Genomic DNA, 23,334 nt, shown 5'->3' with positions numbered 1-23,334 from the left:
TTCTCAGTTTATTCTCGAATCGTTTGACAGAATGATATAGAGCTCTTCTGGTGGTGCAGTTCTTATTTAGGGAAAAGATCATAATATAGTCAGAATTAAGTGTGTGTTTAAAATGCATGCTTCTTAGAGCCAAGCCAGGCTTGCATTAAAGAAATCTTTAAAGAGTCTGTGGCTCCCTTTGGAAATTAGAAGACTTCAGAATCTTTCAGGAGCATGGTCCACTTTACCCTGTGACATGACTGTAAATCATTGGAAAAGTGGGCTTTTTGCCACAAAAGCATGGATTTATTCTTCAAACGGTGACTAAAATATCATAACTTTTATTGCAAATGATGTATGAAACATAATCAAAAATATGGTGTCTGATCTATATTGGCAATAAATATTTTGTTACTGGCAATAGGCTTCAAATGATCTTAGAATCTTTAATCATAACAAGTAACCTTAAGCATAAAAGATGAAATGCAGAACACTTTTACAAGAATCCTTACTGTTTTAATCAAAATGACAAATTATGGTCCTGATTCTGCAAAAACTTAACTTTGTATTTACATTTTTACACTGTGATTAGCTTCAGGGAAGTCCTTGGGATTTGCTTTCGCTGTGTGAAGTTTAGCATGTTGAAGTCCATATCCAAATTTTAGCCTCTCAGATTTTCCGATGTTTTTTTTTTTTTCTAGTTTAAGTAGTAAGTGCCTATTTGGCGTGGGAGGAGATGGGGTCAGGATATATGTTTTAAAAAGTAGCATTTGACTGCACAGTCTCTAGCATTGTGTTAGTATTCGTGCCTTGGTCATAATAGTGAATATGTTTGGTATTCCATGTGTTCCATATTACATTGATCATAACTCAAGTCTTGATTTAGGCTTTATGTAGGATAAACAAAGACTTGAAGAATAATATTCCTGTTCCTACCCCAAACCCTTTGCCTACCCTAGTATTAGTCTTGGAGGAGTAATGCTTTCTCCAGATTCACCTGAAAATTAGAGAGGAGAGTCTGATAGATTAGAATATTTTGATTTGGTTTCATGGCAATTCTTTGCTTTTTTTTTTCCTTTCGTTTTTGCTTTAGAAGTTAAAGTCTGTGTGTGGATGGCGAATTGGTCAAAATTATTATTTAAGGGCCATGAAGTTGTGGTGGTAGACTAAGTGGTTGAGTGTCAAATGTTTTAAAGGAAAGTTGAAAAAAATGAACCTTATGCTGTTCAGCAGTTCTATTAGTGTGTTTTCAGGTTGTGAGCCCTTACTGTTTAGTTGTCGTCCTGCCACTGCGTACAATTTGCCTTTATACATAACTGATTCAAAAAAAGTGAGTTTGGTAGCTGGACTTTGGCTAAAACCTATAGTAAAAAAAAACCAAAACACCACCACCAAAAAAATGATGAGTAAATATTTATTTGCTACCCTTGATTTCCTGTGTCTAGTCTTGCTGGTCTAGTCTTCACTCTTTAAGGTACTTAAGTTGATGAGCTGGGCTTGAATTACATTCAGATTAATTACATTCATATTAAAATGTTTATCGTCATATTGTTCAGTATTTTCCTGTGGAGGTTTTAGTTTAAACACAGCCTGTTATAGATATGCTGAAGTCAAGCAAGTCTGTACCTTTTTTTTTTTTTCCATCTTATGTATTCTGCCTACTTAATAAAAATTACCTAGATTTAGCCTGTGTTGTTTGACAGCAGTGGTTTACAGTTTGTATAATTGATAACTTTCTGTAAAGCATTGGATGCTCTTAGGAACAGTTTTTTACATAAATGCTAAGTATCAAACTCTTCTCTCTCTCTCTCTCTCTCTCTTTCTTTAAAGGCATCGCTGCTCCAGAGGTTTCAGAGTACATTAGTCATAGCAGAACACAACAATGAGACTCTCACACCCATCACACTAAATACCATCTCTGCAGCAAAACGTCTTGGAGGTGAAGTTTCTTGTTTAGTAGCTGGTACCAGCTGTGACAAGGTAGGAAATGCTGTTTTCATGTGAATGAAACGAGGAATGCAGTGAAACAATACTTGGTAGCATCTTGGTCAGCCTGAAAAATAATCTGTATTGAAGGGGAATGGTGCCAGGAATTGCTAATCTGCCGGAAACGTCCTGCACTTGAACTGCTGCTCTTCTGAAGTGAAAATATGGGTATAGATTTAATTTCACAAGGGAGAATATCAATGTCAGTTGTTATAAGCTTAAGCAAGCAACTTTTTATAGGACTGAAGGCCAATTAACTTTTAAACCAGTATTTTCTCATGAAGTTTGAAAGACAAATATTGCAGTGCTAAGAACTTGGAAAGAAGCTTGCCTGTTCAAATGGCAGCCAGCAGGAATGAAACAGCACGGTGACAAATAGGGCTTCAGAGCATCTCGCTTTTACTAGTCAACTACTAGTAGCATAGCGAGAGTGTGTTTGCAACGTAAAATTCTGTGATTAATGCTTCTTGACTTTAGCATTTAGCTCACGTTTAAATAAAGTTTCTTACATGTTTAGCTGTTGTGTTTATTGTTAGTCTAATTTTTATGTGCAAAATCTAGAGACCATATAGTAGGTACGTTAGTGACACTCCTGCTCCAGCAGGATGTAATCTTGTGTGAACTGTAAAATACAAGTAATTATGCCTGATGTTTTTCAGTCAGGCTATTGTTTATGAATTGTGTTTCTGAAAGCAATATGTAGTGTCTCGTGCAGGAGGCATACTTCTGGCAGCTAATTCACAAATGGGTGGAGAAACCTCACTGGCTGTTAAAGACTGGTTCTAACTGAGACCCAGGCGTTCAAGGTGAAGACCTGGAAGCACATATTTATCTACATCAAGAACGTGAAAAAAAAAACAGTTAATTTTGCCTGATCTCTCCATCTTTGCGTTTCTTAATGCTTTGTCACTTGCATAGTAGAAAAATGATTGGGAAAGTTTTGCTTGGTTTTTTAATGCTAAGTATATGGTGTCTGTTTGGCAATGCATGTAAAGGTGGGGAAAAGCACTTTACAGAAGATGAAAGCTTGGGGTTTTTTTAAGCTTATGTCTAAGAATCTGTGTTGATAGGACAAAAGAGCTAGTTACTCAGATATTCTGTAGCAACTATTACCGAATTTTTGTTTATTTCCTCTTGTTAATTTTTGAGGGTAAACTGATACCCAGCAAAACTATGCTAGTTTTGGGACGATGCATGTGGTCTCCAGACACCGCTGTCAGTCCTCTTCTCTCTGATCTGCAACAACCCTTTTATCATTTAAACTTGACTTCTACACATTTAAAGGAAAAAATGCATAAATATAAAATTGAAAATATACATCACATCAGTAGGCAACGAGTCAGCTGCAAACAAAGGATTACTCTGAAAATTTGGACAAAGATCACAACATCGCCGTACATTTGCATTTGTGTTGTATGCTTGTGCGGTAGTTAGCGACTGATTTAAAAGAAAGTAGGATTGGTTTCTTGATGATCGTATCAGAATTCTGAGCAGTAATCCTCAAGTGTGATTGTTATCGGCTGTTGTAATAAATCACGAGATCGTTGTGTCGTCCTGCATACAGGAGGCAGGCGTTCCTCTGGTTTGCTTTGTAGTTTTCTTATTCACAAAATTAATTTTTGTTATCCTGTAAGGCACTATGCTGTGAGTCAGAAGATCGGCGTTTTGATCCATCAGGTCCGTTCTGATGTTGAAGTACGCGTACTTTTGTGTTCCAGTTTGAATGAATCTATAGGCTGTAAGCTCTTTGCAACAGAGACTCTCTCTTGTTATTTGTTTATGGTGCCTGCCACTGTGGGGCTCTAGATTTAATTGGAGCCTCCATGTGCTGTTATAATACAAACTAATAATAATTCATTTGTAATTATAGGTAGCACAAGAACTCAGCAAAGTGCAGGGTGTTGCAAAAGTTCTGGTGGCTCAGCACGATGTATACAAGGGATTTCTAGCAGGTGAGAGTTGTTCTCTTCTATTGACAAAAGAAATGACATTTATATTTGTGATTGAAAATAAAATGGTTGTAAATTTTGAGCAATATATTTTTATCCTCAGAGGAGCTGACTCCCTTGATTTTGGAAACTCATAAAAAATTTAATTATACCCACATTTGTGCTGGAGCGTCTGCCTTTGGGAAGGTAAGTAGATCAAAGTGCATCAAAAATTTCTTGTAGAAAAGAGGCAGAGACACTATTGTATGTAAGAGTGTGAATCAAATGCCTGAGAGAGGTCAGCATGGACAGTTTGGAGTTTTAAAGAAATATTACAGTAGTTCACTTAAGAAGTCATTAGTTAGAAACAGGGACCCATGTCTGAGTTTTGTAGTGGGCTGATTTGGAAAAAGGAACAGTGTAGAAGAAATGTTTGGTGGTAGCCAGCTAGTTCTACGTACACAAGACAAAATGTACAATAGCACAAAACAGATTAAGTGGTCTGAAAGCATTATGAAAATTGTAAGCAAAAGTACCGTAAATTGAGATGAAAAAGGTCAAAATTAGAGTGTGCAGATCTATTGGAAGCAAATTTTATTTGGAGTAGGGGAATTGCACCTATGATGTAAGTCATGTAAATTTAAATGTCTGTGAATAAACAACACAGATCCATGTCCTAGCCAAGATATTTTTTAATGAAAATACAGTTTTTCAAAACTTATTTTTTAAAGTGTGTGGTTTTAAGTATGCAGAGAGCCTCAGCACTAACGATCTGGTCAATGGTTGTGGTGGTGTGGCTAAATTAGAGAAAAAGGACACTTCAGAAGTGTTGCTGAAGTGGGATGAATAATGACATCAGCCTTCCATCTGACTGCTTTCACTTCCAGTCAGTATCGATCTGCATACTTGTGATTTGGCTAAGAGAAATCTTTACGTACCGTAACTCCTACGGGTTTTTTTATTTTAGTTTTTCTTTTAATTTTTGATCTGCTGTGTCTTAGTAAAGGTTAATGGCTTTTGCTTTAAAGCTTAAGCTTCCATATTTGAATGCTTAATGTGAGTAAAAATTTCAGAACTAGGCCCTTTGTGTTGTACCAGGTTGGTGGGGGGGGGACACGCACAGGGACAGGACAAAAAGCGAGCAAAGCTCTTGCTGTCATTAATTTCTTCATGATTTTTGTTGCCCTTTTTATTTTTCTTCCCATTCCTAAAGCTGCTAGATTATTTTCTAGAGTCGATTGCAGAGCAGGAGAGTATATGTTTTAATATTATTTTTTAAAATAATTTTTTGGCTTTTGAGGGGAGAGTGCAGGGTTTTTTTTTCCTATTGTCTCCAGTAACTAGCTTCCAAAAATGCTTTTTTTTTTTTTTTCCTTGGAAGTGCTAAGAGCTCAGAAATCCATAATTGTCCAATTTCTGAGTAAATCGCATCTATATTCAGTTTTAAACTATTGAAGCAAATAAGCTTCCTAATATAAGATATTGAATTAAGGGTTTCCTTACTGTAAGTCTCATAAAATTTCTAATGTTATTACAATAATGGGATTTTATTTAGCTGCTAAAGCTACATTAGTAGCCCTAAAAAAATCTTGCAGTTGTATGTGCCTTTTTACTTACAGACAACATTATATGAAGTTAAAATCAGGACAGCAGACATTGGTTTACTGACCATGTGTGTTTCACTTAGCATTTACTTTGCTTACTTTTCATCTTTAACTTCTAGAATCTTATTCCCAGAGTAGCTGGCAAACTCGATGTTGCCCCTGTTTCTGACATTACTGAAATCCAGGCACCAGACATTTTTGTGAGAACTATCTATGCAGGTGAGTAATCACAAAAGATATGTGATGTTTGTGCAATAAAGAACCCAATACTGTGAACTTTTGTACATAATCCTGTTCTAGCAACAGGAATATGATACGAATTTTCACTTTACAATCTGAATTGCTGTGTTTCATGAAGATGAAACCTGGGAGTGGACATATGATGCTCCATGTGTGTGCAAAAGCAAGTAATCCCGACAATTTTGGTCCTGTCAGTTAGAAACCAGGTCTGTCGCTTCAGTTAATAGAGTTTGGTAATCTCCTTTACTGCATTTCTTTGTTAATGTACTTCTGATCAGATTTTGCACAGTGTAAGACATTAAGTCAATTGTCCAGCTTTATTTAATATGACTAGCATTAGTTCAGATTTAAGATACCACAGGGTTATTTTTCCTGGTTATGAAGACATTGAGCTAATTATTTATAATATTTAATTGTCTTAATTTAAATTTCTTTTTTTCAGTCTTGTTTCTCTAATGCTTGTCTGACCCTGTGTTTTAATTCAGATACTAGCTCATTAGCTTTTGGTTCTTAATTTTGCCGTAGAACATTGGACTACGTGTACCAATGTGATATTACATTTCAAGTTACATTACCAGAATGTCGTTTTTGTGTTGCACTTTTAAGTCGCTTCCCAGTAATTCACAATTTCAAGGTGACTTTTTTTGTGAATAGATGGTGTTGCAGGATTTTTTCTCTTTTAAGTGTTCCCTGCAGCCTCCAGGGTGAAGTAAATACCTCATATTATATATTATTGAGAAGAAACACAATCCTGCAGATACTTGGAGCAGATCTCATTGTATTCTGTTCTGATGAAGTCATGCAACAGGATAAAAGATTACTTTGAATTATAGACACTGTTTATGTTTGAATGACACTGTCAAAGGTTCTTTTTTTTTTCTCTTGTGAAATTTAAAAGCTCATTCATGAGGGATGATTTGAATGCTCTGTATTCTTTTTTAAAAAAAAGATTTGTCATACTTCAGAAGCATGGAACTAAAAACCAAAATATTTACAATTTACATTTATTAAGTGCCTAGCTTTCAAGTTTTGGTCATCTAAAACTGCAGTTTTGGGAAGTAACTTTCTGAATCTTGCCTATTCTAGTAGAACTGCTAATATGTTTGTCGTATTAATTTTATTTGTTTTTAAAAAGCATACTGTGTCTGATACTGTCTTCTGTAAAAATGTAACGTGACCCTTATTTGTAGGAAATATTCTTTGCACTGTGCAATGTGATGAAGCGATTAAAGTATTTACTGTACGGGGAACTTCTTTTGAGGCTGCACCAACAAGTGGTGGTAGTGCCAGTTTAGAAAAACGTGAGTATTTTTTCTGTTTTTTTTTTTGTTCTTTCATGTAATAGACTTAGTTTTGCTCACTACATGGTGATGTTTTGCAGAAGTATTTGTCAAAGCAAACTGATTGTCACAGTCTTAGCTTTATGCTTTTGATATGGGTGCTTGAACTTTTTAGTGACGTCTGATAAGGGAAAATATGGGTTGTCTGATCACTTGCTATTTTCTCTTCGACCAGAGATAGAGATTATTTGTGCCTGTTTCACTTGCTGCTTAAACCTCTGCCTCCACAATCTCGACCCTTTTTCTTATTTGAAATTCCAGCTGTTTGAATAGCCAGATTGGTTTGTAAAGCAAGATTGGGCAAAAATAAAAGCAGCTGGCTATCCACGGTTTTGGTTTAATTGGTTGTATTTTAATTGAGATAGGTCATTACAGTGTCTAGCTAAATTAGCAGCAGTTTAAATTGGTTTGTGAACACCAAATCATTGTTTTATATCAGTTTTAACTAAATCAGTTGAAATTATTTTAATGAAGCCAGTGTAGCTTTGATAAGAGAGAAGTCTAGTCACAGAATCACGAAGTAGTTGAGGTTGGAGGGAACCGCTTGAGATGATCTAGTCCAACCCCCCTGCTCAAGCAGGATCAGCTGGAGCAGGTTGCCCAGGACTGTGCCCAGTCAGGCTTTCAGTATCTCCACAGACGGAGACTTCACAACCACTCTGGGCAACCTGTTCCAGTGTTTGATTATCTCTTCTGTTGTTTGCTGTGGGCCTTTTTTATGACTGTGCTGTAAATCCAGAGGCAATCATTAGTAACGTGCTGCGTGTGTGTGTCCCCCAGTCCTCATATTTTTCTGAGTGCCTTAATACCTGCCCCTGAACCATCCTGTATTCAAATGCCACTTGATACTCAAGATCAGTGTATTGCGTTGTCATTGCACTACTTAGTTGGCTTGATTGTCTGTCTTAATAAGAACCACGCTTATGCTGGGTTGGTATCAATCTATTACTTGTACAACAGACCTTCATTTTAGTGCAGCTTGTACTAAAGGTTATTTAAACACAACTAATGAGAAAGGCTGGTAACTCGGAGCCATGGAGTGATTACTGCTCGTAGTTAAAAGCTTGTGGTAGAGTTGGTTACAGAGTGAACTTTTGCATTAAGCTTAAACTCAAATTGTAAAGGTTGAAAATACATGCATTATCCTCTTTCTTACGGATGTTTTTCTTCATCTGATGAATGCAGTAACCCCTCCACCACCTGTTGGTCTGTCTGAATGGATTGAGCAGAAGTTGACAAAAAGCGATCGACCAGAGCTTACTAGTGCAAAAGTGGTTGTATCGGGTGGTAAGTAGATAATTTTAAAACTATGTCATGTTGCATTTAAGTAATGGTGCATCTCGATTGAATAATTTCTGTAGCAGAACACTGTAATGTGATATATTAAAAAAAAATGTTATGATGTAATTGTGAAATACGGCATAGAGGACAGTGGGAATCCACCCAACGTGTGTTTCGTGAAGAGGCAAAACACGAGTTTAACATATGCTAGTAGGCTTTGTAAGAACATTGTCCTGTTTGGTAAGTCCCCTTAAAAATATAGGAATATGAAGTGGCTTTAGATCCAAATGTGTCATGTTTAAACAGGAAGTCTAAATGTTGTTATGTAATGGCTTGAATGGTTTTAAAAATCATTATGTTTGTATTCTACTCTTCAGGTATAAAGTGATGGACTCTGATTTTTACTGTGTGGCTATGGCTAAAAAATTATTCCTTAGTTATCCCACTACGGAATTTTGTACTTAAAGCCAGCAGAGGGAGCACAAATTAGTAAAAAAATCCTGTTTCCCTGATTTCATTGGGTAATCTTGAGGGTGCTGTAGGCGGGAAGTAAACTAGACAGAGTGCTGTTGGCTTATACATATGAAATAATAATATTAATCACAAAGACAAAAGCTAAATCTCCGAATATTAAACACTATTTATTAACATATAAAAAGATAACCTATACAAGTGTATATTTGTGCCTTTTCAAATGCAAATACTCATACAGAAAGTTTACGTAGGCAATAAAAAAATCTTACAGCATGTTGTGTTCTTCTTTCTTCATTTTTTTTGTTCTTAACTTTAAGGGAGAGGCTTGAAGAGCGGTGAAAATTTTAAGTTGTTATATGATCTTGCGGATCAATTGCATGCCGCAGGTAAACTTGTTTTCCTTCTTTTTTTTTAATCCTGGTTATATTTAAAAAGGTCACATTAAAAACAATGTTCATCTTAAGTTTTTATTTTCATATCTCTGTCAATTAAATTCTTAAAATCCTGTTAGTTTAGTTGTAGAAAAAGGTTTGTCTTGTCCTTGTGGTCAGCTGTGTGTTTAAATGCCTGCATATGAAACAAAATACTAACCTGTAATATTCCCTGTCCTTCTCACATCTCCAGAACACAAGCTTACAAACAAAAAGTGAAGTTGTGGAAGTTAAAAAACATCCTTAGCTCACTTTGAAGAGCTGATATGTTCTTCATACATCTTTATGTACTGCTCCTCTACAGAATCCCTCTCACAGTTCTGTAGTTTGAGTCGCTCTGTCTTTTTGCTATGCTTTTGTATTAACAGGAGGAAACTGACCATGTATGGTGTTTCAACAAAATATTTTAAGCAAAAATATTTTAATTAAAGGTTGAGCGAGGAGGAGGAACTATTTGCATTAACATTTTATGTACCTTAGGTTTAGATTTCACATGTAATAAAAAATTTGTGATTTTACATGAATGGCTTTGTTTTTAAATTGGTGGCTTCACTAACTAAATGCCCATGTGCCATTTTCAAGTTTACTTTGTTATTTTTCTTTGCTCTGCCTAACTTTTGAGCTCCTTAGCAATATAAGATGGCACATGTGTTCTGTTCGAACTTGGAGGAACATTATGGGAAGGCATTTATGGGAAAATCCTCTTTTGACAAAACAACAAGAGAAAATAATGGAAATATGCCAGACTGAAATCCTCGGTTTTAAATATATGACCCTTTGGTGCTGGGAGTAAGGATTTCCTGTTGCTTATGAAGTGCATTAGCACTTGGTATTTGGAAGTTTCAGCCAGTGGTATAGAGAGGGATTACTATAAGAGCTCTTAAGAGAGAAGTTTCTAAATACGTGGCCTTAGAGTGTGGGACTCTTCAGTAAAATACATGTGCTTTTATGGTGATATAAATTTGGCTCGCTAATATTTTAAAAGAAAACACTGGAAATATTTTCTTTCAACTAGTTGGAGCTTCCCGTGCAGCTGTTGATGCTGGCTTTGTTCCTAATGACATGCAAGTTGGACAGACGGGCAAAATAGTAGCACCAGTAAGTATGGAAATAGCTTCCATGAAAGAGTTGTGATGTTTTCCAGCATGCATCTTTCTTCAAACCAAACGGTTGGAAATGAGCTAAGTCTTATTACTGAGCCGAACAGGAATAGTGTTAGTGTGCCCAGTGCAGTACTGTCACTTGACCGTGCATGTGCAAAACTGCAGCAGCAAGCTGTGATGTAAATCTCTACTTGGGGTTCATCAGAAGTGTTCTGCAGACAGTTTTGTCAGAGGTTTTGCATGCTGGGTTTTTTCATAGTTGCCTGTACTGAACCTTTTTTAGTTAGATTGTAACAGCCATCATTGATGTGCTTAAAGGTGTCATTGCCAACGTACACTTGAAATTGTATTGATATGTGGCTTGATCTCTGGGAAGTGTTTTTTTTCTTTACAGGTGATGATTTTTTTTTTTGAAGTTTTGTTAACTGTAACAGGATTATTGCATTACATTCTAAGCAAAATTTTTGCAAGAGATGAAAGTGCAAGAAGCTTCAGAGAGAAATAATCTACAGGTTGGCTGCTGTAGAGTGAAATGCCAAGAAGGACATACTTTAGTGTGTGGCTTAATGCTGGGAAATAACCTGCTGCACGTCTTCTCTGCTACGCATCCTGGTATCACAGGAGACTGATTTCTATCCTTGTGTCTTTTTGGATCTAGGGGGATCCTTGCTGTCATGTAGAAGTCAGAGTACTTCCATTGTTCCTTATGACCTGGGGAAATGTAGGGAAAGTGGTATACATAAAGCACGCATGAGCATTTGTAAATAAGAAGGTACAAACGTAGCTCATCTGAATTCGGGGTGGAATGTGCGCTACCACATACTGAGACGCGATGATCGTGAACACGAGTAGGGAATTGTGACTTTCGGCAGGTATGGAAATCTGTTGGATGTGCGCTTTGAGCTACATAACCAAGTAAACGTTTAGCCTTTCAGTAAGCAGTTCTCCTTGAGCTTGTATGGTAACAAAAGGCACCAAAGAGCAGCTTTTCGCTTGTTAATGGTTTAATGAGACCAGAAAGGGAGTAAGAGCTGGAACTTAGTGAGAAACTTACCGTGTTTCAACTGCTGCATTTACCAAATAGCAATAATTTAAATAATACTAAAAAGCTGTGCATGTCCAAAGCCTTGATAGGATCTGAAATGTTTTACCTTTGTACCATTAAGAGCTGCTGCAGATTTGAGAACTTCAAACCATGACCATTATTTTTCCAGTAATATATCCAGCAGGATAGAGCAGTACTTGAAGATACGAGACAGGAATTTGTGATTCCTGGAGTCTGTTGTCAGTCGGGTCTTCTTGAACAAGATACTTTGTGCTTCTGAGTTCTTCTGGCTTGAAATGTGGATAGGGATGTTTACTGCTTTTTTTTAAGTCCTCATTAGAGTTCTTCTGATGATAGCCCTGTAGGGATAAGTGGAGCTATTCCTAGGCACACTAATGTTTAACCTGTAAATGTATATGATAACCAACTGCTACAAAAAACAGCTTCTGAGAAATAGACCTATTGATAAGACTGAAAGTCCATCTGGTTGCATATTGTGTCCTTCCAAAACCTTGACAGCAGTGTCGTTAACCTCTGCTATGCAAGGAAATTGTGAGGCTTTGCAGGTTATAAATGCAACTGTAATTCTTTTTTCTGATTATGTCTTTCTTTTGTGCACACCATGTAATTGTTATTTTTTTGGACATAGCACAGGACAGCTGTAGCCCCCAGCGCAATACTTCCTCTTTGCTAAGGGAACATTTGTATTTAAATAGGATGCACTTTCTTTTGATCACACAGTAGGCATAAGGTCGAATGTATTGCAGGTGTGTGGCAGGGGGTTGGAACTAGATGATCTTTAAGGTCTCTTCCAACCCAAACCGTTCTGTGATTCTGTAGGTCTCAGCAAGCTCATCGACACTAATGCAGTAAGTGCAACAGCAACGTATATGGAAATTGCACATTCCAAAGAAGGCAGAGCTGGTTGTCGTAAGGAGACAGTCTTAAGTAGGTTCTCATTTACCCAGACCTTTGAAAACCAGGGAATAAGCTGAGTGTCGTTTAAATGAGTACTTTGAAAGGGCATGAGATGAGACTGACCGTCCTTAGTTCCTCACTACCCGAATATCCATTAATGAAGTGGAAAATGCTCAGCTCTGGTTTGTCTGTCTTGAGACTCAACAATGAACATTCTTTCCAGAGTCGAGGGCATACGAACAATGTTGTTGAAACAAAAAAGGGTAGTTTTTGATGAAGATGTAGTGCTGTTACTTGCCGCAGATGGCTCATAGCAACATGTGGAAGTCATAAGAACATACAGCCACATCATAGGATCACATCAGTGTCATCATTGTCATCTTCTAGAGGATTGTTAAAATAGCCATTAGTCAGGCCGGACTGACTAATGAATGTTTAACTGTTGTGTCAATAGATGGTCTGAAGTGGCATTACTGCCTGGTGCTACGTCTTTTTGTCAGCAGGTTGATGCATTTCTCTCTTGTCTCCCTTCTTAACAAATATTTATTAAGTAGTGACTTATGCAGAGTACTGAAATTATATGCCCCTTCTTCAAAATTGTTCAAATATTTCTTCTGGGTCTTAAAATACATGCAAGAACAGCATACAGTGGCTTAGAAGTGTAGAAAATATTTTATGATAATTGTAGTGAAAGTGCAAGTTGAATTGATACTAAGCTCTGAGAGTTGTTGACTAGAGGAATTAATTTTTCAATGTGCCGGATGGGCATCTTAAATATGAGACAGTTTAAAGCTGCAAATTCTTAACTTCACATTCCAAATTCTACTTCACCATCTTTTTGGTACTTCAACTAGAAAATTGTTCTGTGCCGTGGGAGATAGAGTTCACTTAAAGGAGTAGAACTGAATGTTCTTGATCAGATGGAGATTATAGCGGCTATTTAACAGTCCTCTAGAAGATGACTATGTTCCTTTGAAGTATGCTGGATATCACTAGTTCAGGGAGAGCTCATGACGTTTTATCTGGAAAACTGCAAAGCAGCGTTGTACGTGGGTTAGTTATATGAGCTGAGACCGGAGGTTGTGTTTAGTTTTGAACTCCGATTGACACAGTGTGTGCCTTCCTGGGCGTGCGGGTGTTGAGCAGGGGAAGAATCCCGGGTACGAGATACCGCTGGAGTTTGAGACATGCCTGCTTTCCTGTGCAGCTGTTAGTTTCTGATGGGAAAGTGTCTTAGCGTGTGCTCTTACTCTTCTATTAATAGTCTCTTGCCCAGTCTTGGTGGAGGATTGGAATGCGTTGTTTTTAAAGAACTCTGGAATGGGGTCAGTTTTGAGAATACAGAGGGAGCAGAGTCAGTAACAAGCGCAGGAAGAGGGGAGGTACTTCTACTGCTGCTTTTTGTGTATGAATGCTGGGGAGTGTCTCTGTGGTGATCATTGGGTAAGAAGGTAATAATCTAAAAGATCTGTTTATTTCTTCCCTTATGCCTTTGATTGTGGATTTGGTGAAGGAAGGGTGATTTTGATGGTTAGTTCTTCAGTAATTCTGTGACTAACTTCCGTTTTTAAAAGTCCATCACAGGACAGGAGAACCTCACAGCCACCGCAGCTTTCCTGAAACGCTGATGTATTAATACATGAACAAACTGCTAGTCAAGAAACATTTGTACTTCGTTTTCTTAAATCATAAAAGACTGCAGTTAATTAAGGAGTACAATTTTTGCCACCTTTCTGTTTGAGAATTAGTTCTACACAGTACATCTACACTTCCAAAATAGCCTTGGATTGCTCACCTTCAAGCTTTATTGTTCATGTTGGAATTTAAACAGTTCGTTGTTTTTTTGACTGGATCTTTGGTAATTTTACTTCAGTGTAATTTTATTCCAGTTCTTAAAATGTTTGGTGTATTATTTTTGTTTCGGTTAGTAGCTTTTTTACATGTTGATTTCAGGTAATTGCAGCTCCTGTTTGAACATTCTGTCTTACGAAAGAGAAGGCTGATGTGTATTATTTGATGAGATGGAAGGAAGGAAATTTTTAGGCAATAAGTGGATATGTTAAAATATAAAATGTTACCTTCCCAATTAAAAAAGTAATTTAGTATATTCAAAGTCTTTAATCAGTGACAACCATTTTAGGAGTGTATTTTTTAAAATGAGAAGCCAGTTGTTTTCCACTCTTTCTTATATGCAGGTGTTCTGCAAACAAACGAAACAGTTCTTACATCAAGCACTGTATGTAGTTTCTGTTTAAGAAAAAAGCCCTTGTAAGGATGTTCAGATTAGTTAGTTTTGGATAAAAAAGTCCTTCCTATGAGTGCCTACTATTAAGTATTAGTTAAGTATATCCAGTTAGAAAAACTAAATTCCCTGCACAAAACAAGCTTACCACCACCACCCCAGAGTAACGGCTATTTTTAGATAAGAAATTTCAAATAGTCAAGGGCACTAGTTTTCACAGTGAAAATCTTCCCAATTCTCTCTTGTTCACAAAAAAAAAAGAAAGAAACAAGAACAAAAGGAGGGAAAATAAAGAAGGTAAATAATGTTTTTCAGTTGTTTAAAACTTTTGTAACTAGGACATGAACGCTTCATTTATTAGTTCAGTATTAGCCTTCCTTACCCAAGGTATAATCAGCAACATGTCTAACATACAAAGAAGTATGTAATCTTTCTCGTGAACTTGTGCAATTGTCTAACATTTAAACAAAAAATGTTCCGACTGTTGTGAGAAAAGGAATGCAACTGCTATCAGCCTTAAGTGGCCTCTGTTAGTTTCTGAACTGTGACCTTTTCCAGTACAGATTTGTGACGAAGGGGCATATAGGGGATGATTGAATGCCTACAAATAGGTGTCTAATGTCATTTTAGCCATCCGGGGTATAACAAGTACATTCACAGGGCTGGTAGTTACTGCGTGGGACCTGGCGGCTTCGTTCTGGAGGAGCCTCTGTGTTTCGGGTGGGAAATCCTGCACTGTCTACAGTGCTGCTAGGCACCTGCATTTGGACACACAGGTTGTCCCCATGGTCTCCCAAGTTTTCCCTTGAGTCCTATTCTAATCATAGTCTCCCGTTAGCTTTTGAAGGAAGAAGGGGTTGTACTGGGATTATCTTGCTCTTAGCTTTTCCCCCTCCAGAGAACAAGCAAAACCTCAGTGGCACTGTGAGTTGCTGTTTTTCGGAAAGTATGTGTCATTTTAGACTATTTATTTTGTTATCCTCTGACCTTGTGAAGGATCTGCTGCCACCTGAAAGACATTCTTCTAGTTTCATCTGTTCAGAGTTTTAAATGTTCGCTTCACTTCACTCTTTTAAAATTTATTTTATTTTCCTCCGTTGAAGTCTGTGTTCTTTCAGGGTCCAGTTCTATGACTGCTTTAGCTTTCTTTATAGAGTTTCCTAGCTGGCAATAGGGAAGACGTGGCCAGAACAGTATTTCACAATTGTAGGACTATCTCAGACTCTATTGTGACGTTTTCTTCTTGAGAAGGGTACAGTACAGAGGGTGGATCCAGCAGGGAAAGTGCAGCCAGGCAGAACTCCTTTTTTTGGGGTATCCAGTTGCTGCTGTCTTGTTACTTTCGACATTGGGCACAAAATACCGTTCCAACGGGCAGCAAGAAACTGAGATGGAAAACTCAGGAAGACAGGAGTTAGGAAATCTATGATACAGTAATAATTTACACTGGATTAGGTGATTGTGCAAGAAATGTGATATGGTTGCACAGAAGGCAGGTGCATTTGGTTATTGCATGTGCTGAAAAACCTCGGGTGGGGAAGGCAGGTGGGAATTCAGTGTAGTTCTGATATGCTCACCAGGAGTAAATTTGCTGACCTGCTTAGCTTCAGTGCTTAAGCTTCGATTTCATACCAGAGGGCCTCTCTGGATGTAATGGATTGCAGGAACTTCAAAAGGGAGGCAGATGTACAGCTATCAGGAATTGACAGTAATAACAAGGAAAAAAGAGGCACGTTAAAGAGGTGCAGCTTCATTTGAGACCGAGTGAGATGTTGGTTCAGTTGAAGTGCACCAAAACCGTGGAAGAACAGGAACAACTTGAGGTGTTATATTAGGTAAAAAATACAGGAGTGGGATGAAATTAAAAGCAGGAAAAGGAAGGCTGAACAGCAAGGAAGCATTCCCTGGTAGAGAGGTACATGAAGGTGCAGAATGGTCTTCTACAGCGGTGGAATTCCTGTTGCTCCACTTCTTACACAAGAGGATAGGATGCTTTCTGAGCTTGTCTTTTACTAGGCCGTCCCTTTCTCTGCAGTGAGTGGTGTTTTTGCACTTAGTAGTGGTCGTCTTGCTTTGGGAGTAGCAGGAAGGGAGAAGGACAGTATCATGTTATTTGCATTGTTCCTGTATTTCGTATTTCTTTCTATTTGGTGGCAAGGCAAACAAATACTTCACCTAGCCTGCTTCTGTTCTCTCTAAAATGCATGAGTGACTCATGGTTTCATTGTGTAGTAAGTGGATACTCACTCTTCTGCAGTGTTACTTCCCATGGTTTTCTTAGGGATCCTTTGCCCAGGTTAGCGTGTCTGTTAACTTTTGTTTCCCTTCACTCTCTTGTGGGGCAGTGTAGGGAAAGCGAAACAAGGTGTATTTCTGTTCCTTTTTGTTCTCTGGCTCTTACCTAAAATTACTAACAACAGAACGAGCTAATTAATTCCCTTAGCTTCATGAGAAGTGTCTCTCCTGTCATCTTGATTGTACTCCCTTTGCAAATGTTCTACTCCTTGCTTATCAATGGTAAGATCTTCATTACTTCCTAATTTGTTACACGTACAAGAGAATATTGAGATACTGAAGCTTCTGTATTCAGACACATGGTACTTTCCTTAATTTCTCCTACCTTCAGCTAGCTTCTTTGTAGGAATGTGTTACCTGTACATTACGTTTGCGGGGTTTGTTAACAGACCAGCAGGTGCACTTTTCATTGCATAAATGGCCGAGGCTGTTAGGTAGCTAGCAGGTGGGAACAGCGTTGGGAAAAGTGACCATGCTTGGGAAATTGTTTTTGGAAGATCTCTCTGATAATTCACTATTGTTGAAAAGTAGCTTTATAGTGGCAAACTTTAGAGAGCTGTTTGTATGCAGCTGGGACTGAATTTACAGACTGCCTTTCTCTGACATGCTAAAAAGCTAAGGATTGACAACCCCTTTCATCCTGCATTATCCAGTGTAGCTTTTAACTCCAAGAAAACTATGTTCACAAATTGATGCTCTGCTCCTTTGGGGTTGGTGCAGAAACATTAAATTGTACTAAAATATTCATATGTGAGTGCATTTAGCTGAAAGCAATTGATGTGCTTTTCCCTAGAGAGAGAGAGAAAAAAAACTGCTGTATGGCCCTGCACTGCAGCAGACACCCTAACCACGCTTAAGAGTAATTACATAGCTTGGCTGATCAAAGGTTCTTAAAGTGAAAAAGAAACTGTAGTTGGGATGTAGTGTAGTGATGCGTGCCTCTGGAATGGAACACGTTCAGCTGCATCAAAGAGTACGTACTGGATAAGTGTTTGATATACAGTGTAATACGTAGGAACTAGTGTCAAGCCAGGAAATATTTTATTGCGTTAATAGCTTGTAATTGGAAGGAATATCTTGTATGAAGCAATTTTCATTACAAAGATCTCTTTCTAATTTCATTGTCCTTTCACTCTTGAAAAGAAAATAAAATATCTGAGCTGCCTTTAAAAAGAGTCCATGTGCCAAAGGGGTTTATTAAACTAGCCTGTTTAAAAGCATGCCACTGGTAGGATGATAAATGGATGTACACCGAAGGTTTTCAGCGTAATTCAAAAATTGGCATAAAAATCAATAGTAGCTGACAGCATGTTTGCAAAGGAACTACCTCATCTTGTGTTACACCTGTGGGTGCACAGTTGTCTCTTACAGCAGCATTCAAAGTCACCGTAAGTTGCAACTGAAAACTGTCCATGTGATTCTCTTAAGCAAACATACCTTAACTGTCCTGAGGCAGCCTAAGGCATTGTGAAATGTTCTCCTAAGTCAAAGTGGAGTAATGTTATATGCCACAAATTATTCTATAAATAATTGAAAGGGTCGGTATGCACAGGAAAATAACTGCATCAGTGTATTGGTAATTATAATCATCCACATATAGTACTCTTGTGACATTTATCCAAACAGCGTGCAACTGGCTATGTGGATTCTGGAGCCAGTTGTGCAGATTTGTGCGCATGAAGGCTCATGGACTTGCTGTAGATGCTAATATATAAGTTGGGCACATTTACAGCAGAAATAGGAGTTTAGGGGATTTTTTTCATTTTAATTATTGGCATACAGTGACTCTCATTACAAGACGTACCACAGTCGTAGTTGTTGAAAAAACAATACAAGGCTAGATTAATACTTCACATAGCAAATGAGAAGTTGAATTCTTGATTTGGAATCTTGCCTTTGAATGGGATAACTTTGGGACCTGGAGTTTCGTTTCTTTTTAGGGTTATTGTCATGCAAACCTATACTTACAAACTTTGAGGTCTGTGTCAGAGTCCAGGCTCCCACTGGAGTCTTGTGGGATATCAAGTGGCAGAACAAGTTCAAACACTCTCGGCCTAGGTGCCAGTTTGCTGGCAGAATCAGCTTTGGCTGCTGCAGTAGCCCTTGTGGGAAGCCTAGTGGGTATTTACGTGCCTATGCTGCCACCTTCACACATTCCCATGACTGACAGACCAGCCCTTTCTGCAGTAGCACATCTTCAGGTACCTCCTGATTGTGGCTCCCTGCCCTCTGCCCTGTATGCTCTTAGGCCTTTTGGTCCGTTCAGCTTCCCGTGCTGCGTGGTTCCTCCGTTGCGCTCTTCCTTACCATTGGCTCTCTTCTCTGGTGTCCCTTCCCCTGTGCTGATGTCCACTGTCCACTTCATAAAAAATAAAGATTTGTGGCATGGCTGTGACATACGTACAGTAATTATTTCCTATGTGAAATTAAGTTACTGTGAGGCAAGACCGTTGTCTAATCTGATGCCATGCCCTTATATCACCAAAACTTTCACTTTCCTTGACTTCAGTTGCTTTTGGGACTTCATTTGTATCAAAGAGTGCAGCGAGCCCCTTGGTACAGAATCTGTCTGCTGTTTTGTTGCGCCATTCTCATCTGGCACGGTGCTGGCAGCAGCCCCTTGCTGAAAACCTGCTTGTGCACGAGCTCCAGGGGGTTTATAAATGCCACTCCATGTCTTGGACTATGACTTAAGTGCCTGTAATTGTAGACTGTGGATCAGCCACCTGACAGCAGTAATTAGAGCAGCTTCCAGGGGTCCAGAAAGCAAGTTGGTGTAAAGCCATCTTTGTTGGCACCTGAGAGGTGCGATCCAGACTGATTCATGCCGGTTTGTGCCTTGGCGTGGGTCTCCTGCGTAGACGAGCTCTGAAGAGCCGGGATCTCCTTCCAGACCGTAATGTGCTCTGTGCTGCGACGGCCGGCATGTCGCACAGCGCAGCGGGAAGCGACGCTGCTCGGTGGTACTGGTCTGCTTTGCGTTTTCCTCCCTCTGTTACTGTGTAGTGCTTGGGTCTACAGTCCTGACTTGGGACTTTGAACACTGACACAGTGAAAATGATAGAACTCAGCAAAAGGCATGGCAGAAGTTAATGATTTCAGGGAAAACATCAAAACAAGGGTGTTACCCTGAAACTAACTTACAGATCTGAATTTCTGAGTCCTTTATGACCTCTCTGGATGACCAGTTGAATTCTCTCCTTGGAGAGCACTGAACAGTCCTGAAGTCTTCATTGTTTAGACCTTGTGGGTCCTTTGTTTCCCTCCTATTTAATTGTGAAATAGATTTAAATGAAGATTTAAGCAATCAAATCTCTTTTACAGTATGGAACTGTTGATAAGAAACATGCTGTCCTACGTGTTCTGTATAGGAAAACATTGCTGAGGTGATCTGCCGTAAGCGTCACAGCCTGCAGAGGAGGGCATGGCTTACACGCGTAATAAAGGCTTTCCAGGCAAGCCTGGTGATTTACAAATGTCCTTTGAATGAAACTTCCTTGTCTTTCCTAGATATTTTAATGCAATATACGCATAGGCATCTGGCTCCTGCTTAGCTGGATTCCTTCCAAAGACTGAACTTCACAATGTTAAACAGACTGGTAAGAGTATCTGGTAGCCCAGATGATGGGCATTTAATGAATTGCTCTAAAAAAAAAATCAGATTACATTAATGTGTTTTTAAAAAGAGCTTGTGTTAAAGACTATATGATGTTAGAGTAATTTCTCCTGCAACATCTGTTCTTTTATTTAGTATAATTAAAATATTGCATTCTTACTGTGAGTTCTTACATGCACAGATTATATTTCACTGCAGCTGTGGTTAAAATGGATTGACCTCCAGTAGTAGTCTACTCAGTAAAAAGCTATTGAGACTAAAATTTTTGAGTGTCTTCAACAGCTGTGTGTTTTTGTGGAAATTCATAGACTAGATTCTGTGTTTCAATTTCAAAGCAAGCCTATTTAATAGGAAATACTTTGTTCCTGCTCTGTGTTCCCTTCCCTTCAATTTTTACAGGAGATTGTAGAAAAGCTTCATAAATTTTATTTATCTATTCCTCTTTAAAAACCAATGTAATAGGTGAAATCTGTAGCTGTAGAAACATCAGAAAGCAATCATCTTTTTTCCTTTAATTGATATAATAACTATCAGGCCTGTATGGAAAAAGCAGCCTGCGTGGTCTCTGTGTTAGAACACCTTCTTCATTTGCCAGCCTCTTCTGTAGGTCTGTGCCTGCTCCGCAGCTGTGCTTTGTTCTGTCATGGAAAAAGCCACTTCACTGTAATGCACATCTTCACTTGCACAGGGCTAAGGGGTTTTGACCCTCTTACCCTCTCTGGCCTCAAAAATAATTTCTTGAATTAGATTTGTATGTTCTTAAACATGGACTAACATTGATATTTTTTAAAGAGCAATTCTGTTAGTATTTGAGGTCGCGTCTTCTCTAAGCGTGTATAAATACCACCTTTTAATTGGTTTTGACAGATGGATCCCCTAAGTAGTTTTGTGTGTTACAGTGTGGTCGCAGTCAACGAGTTGGTGAAAAGTACTTGCTTTTCTTTCTTCTATAAAATTAGGTAGCTAAACAGTACAGGTTTGACTGCTGCGTGGACTTGTGGTGGGAAAACTGTCACAGAGCTGAAAATATACTTGGTTTTGGATAGATTATAGCCTGGATGACTATCAGCCTGAGGGAAAAAACTGCTTTTCTGCTATGAATTAAAACTGTCAATACAGATCTGTTTGCCTGTAAATTTTCATCTGTTTTGAATGCAAGTCTCTCTGGAGGTGCTAGATTGGGAGCCCCAAAGCGTAAAGATCTGCGGCACGTTGGTGCCTGCCTGGGAAGTGCTTCTTTACTCGTCCTGTGTAGGAGTTGACAGTGAATGGAGGAGAAAAGCTTTGGGGCATATGGACTGTGAGCACTGGGGTAAATAGTAGCAGCTATTGCTACAGGTGTGTAGTGCGGCATCAGAAATGTTCGATTCTGCCATACAGGAAACTTCTGAAAGGTTTAAACACCTGAATTTGAGCTTTGTGCATTCTGTCTTATTTAAAGGGTCCCGGAGGCTTCAAACAAGAAAGCCTGGGCTTTCTCTTTAGGCAACTGCGTTATCTATTTGTAGATTGTCTTGCTTAGGATTTGTGTTGGGAATCTCCAGGGTTGTGGGTAACACTGATTGCCTTGTCCTCTAGCTGAGCAGTGTCTTATGTTTGATGCAGATCTTTTTTTTTTTTTTTTCCCCCTTTCTTTCCTTTCCCCCTTTCTTTCCTTTCCCCCTTTCTTTCCTTTCCCCCTTTCTTTCCTTTCCCCCTTTCTTTCCTTTCCCCCTTTCTTTCCTTTCCCCTTTCTTTCCTTTCCCCTTTCTTTCCTTCCCCTTTCTTTCCTTTCCCCTTTCTTTCCTTTCCCCCTTTCTTTCCTTTCCCCCTTTCTTTCCTTTCCCCCTTTCTTTCCTTTCCCCCTTTCTTTCCTTTCCCCCTTTCTTTCCTTTCCCCCTTTCTTTCCTTTCCCCCTTTCTTTCCTTTCCCCCTTTCTTTCCTTTCCCCCTTTCTTTCCTTTCCCCCTTTCTTTCCTTTCCCCCTTTCTTTGCTTTCCCCCTTTCTTTGCTTTCCCCCTTTCTTTGCTTTCCCCCTTTCTTTGCTTTCCCCCTTTCTTTGCTTTCCCCCTTTCTTTGCTTTCCCCCTTTCTTTGCTTTCCCCCTTTCTTTCCTTTCCCCCTTTCTTTCCTTTCCCCTTTCTTTCTTTCCCCCCTTTCTTTGCTTTCCCCCTTTCTTTCCTTTCCCCCTTTCTTTCCTTTCCCCCTTTCTTTGCTTTCCCCCTTTCTTTGCTTTCCCCCTTTCTTTCCTTTCCCCCTTTCTTTCCTTTCCCCCTTTCTTTCCTTTCCCCCTTTCTTTCCTTTCCCCCTTTCTTTCCTTTCCCCCCTTTCTTTCCTTTCCCCCTTTCTTTCCTTTCCCCCTTTCTTTCCTTTCCCCCTTTCTTTCCTTTCCCCCTTTCTTTCCTTTCCCCCTTTCTTTCCTTTCCCCCTTTCTTTCCTTTCCCCCTTTCTTTCCTTTCCCCCCTTTCTTTCCTTTCCCCCTTTCTTTCCTTTCCCCCTTTCTTTCCTTCCCCCTTTCTTTCCTTTCCCCCTTTCTTTCCTTTCCCCCTTTCTTTCCTTTCCCCCCTTTCTTTTCCTTTCCCCCTTTCTTTCCTTTCCCCCTTTCTTTCCTTTCCCCCCTTTCTTTCCTTTCCCCCTTCTTTCCTTCCCCCTTTCTTTCCTTTCCCCCTTTCTTTCCTTTCCCCCTTTCTTTGCTTTCCCCCTTTCTTTGCTTTCCCCCCTTTCTTTCCTTTCCCCCTTTCTTTGCTTTCCCCCTTTCTTTGCTTTCCCCCTTTCTTTGCTTTCCCCCTTTCTTTGCTTTCCCCCTTTCTTTCCTTTCCCCCTTTCTTTCCTTTCCCCCTTTCTTTCCTTTCCCCCTTTCTTTCCTTTCCCCCCT

The 23,334-nt window shown here is 39.0% G+C and overlaps 1 protein-coding gene across 3 annotated transcripts in view; it reads left to right on the top strand.

Annotated features, from left to right (window-relative positions):
- The window catches only part of ETFA (electron transfer flavoprotein subunit alpha), a 33,648-nt gene that overhangs the window by 5,425 nt on the left and 4,889 nt on the right, over positions 1-23,334 (top strand). For 2 of the 3 annotated variants that reach the window (XM_086620210.1, XM_086620209.1), the window contains exons 2-9: positions 1,810-1,959; positions 3,836-3,917; positions 4,018-4,100; positions 5,617-5,716; positions 6,928-7,038; positions 8,263-8,364; positions 9,150-9,218; positions 10,279-10,361. In XM_086620210.1, the coding sequence (XP_086476336.1) occupies positions 1,810-1,959; positions 3,836-3,917; positions 4,018-4,100; positions 5,617-5,716; positions 6,928-7,038; positions 8,263-8,364; positions 9,150-9,218; positions 10,279-10,361 (780 nt within the window). The remainder of the gene's footprint in view (positions 1-1,809; positions 1,960-3,835; positions 3,918-4,017; positions 4,101-5,616; positions 5,717-6,927; positions 7,039-8,262; positions 8,365-9,149; positions 9,219-10,278; positions 10,362-23,334) is intronic. The other variant, XM_086620211.1, reaches the window with a different exon arrangement.

This window comes from Tauraco erythrolophus, chromosome 14 (assembly GCF_009769465.1).
Source record: "Tauraco erythrolophus isolate bTauEry1 chromosome 14, bTauEry1.pri, whole genome shotgun sequence".
Taxonomy (NCBI): Eukaryota; Metazoa; Chordata; class Aves; order Musophagiformes; family Musophagidae; genus Tauraco; species Tauraco erythrolophus.
The sequence above is the reverse complement of the archived record's forward strand: the minus strand, read 5'-3'. Positions and strand labels throughout refer to the sequence as shown.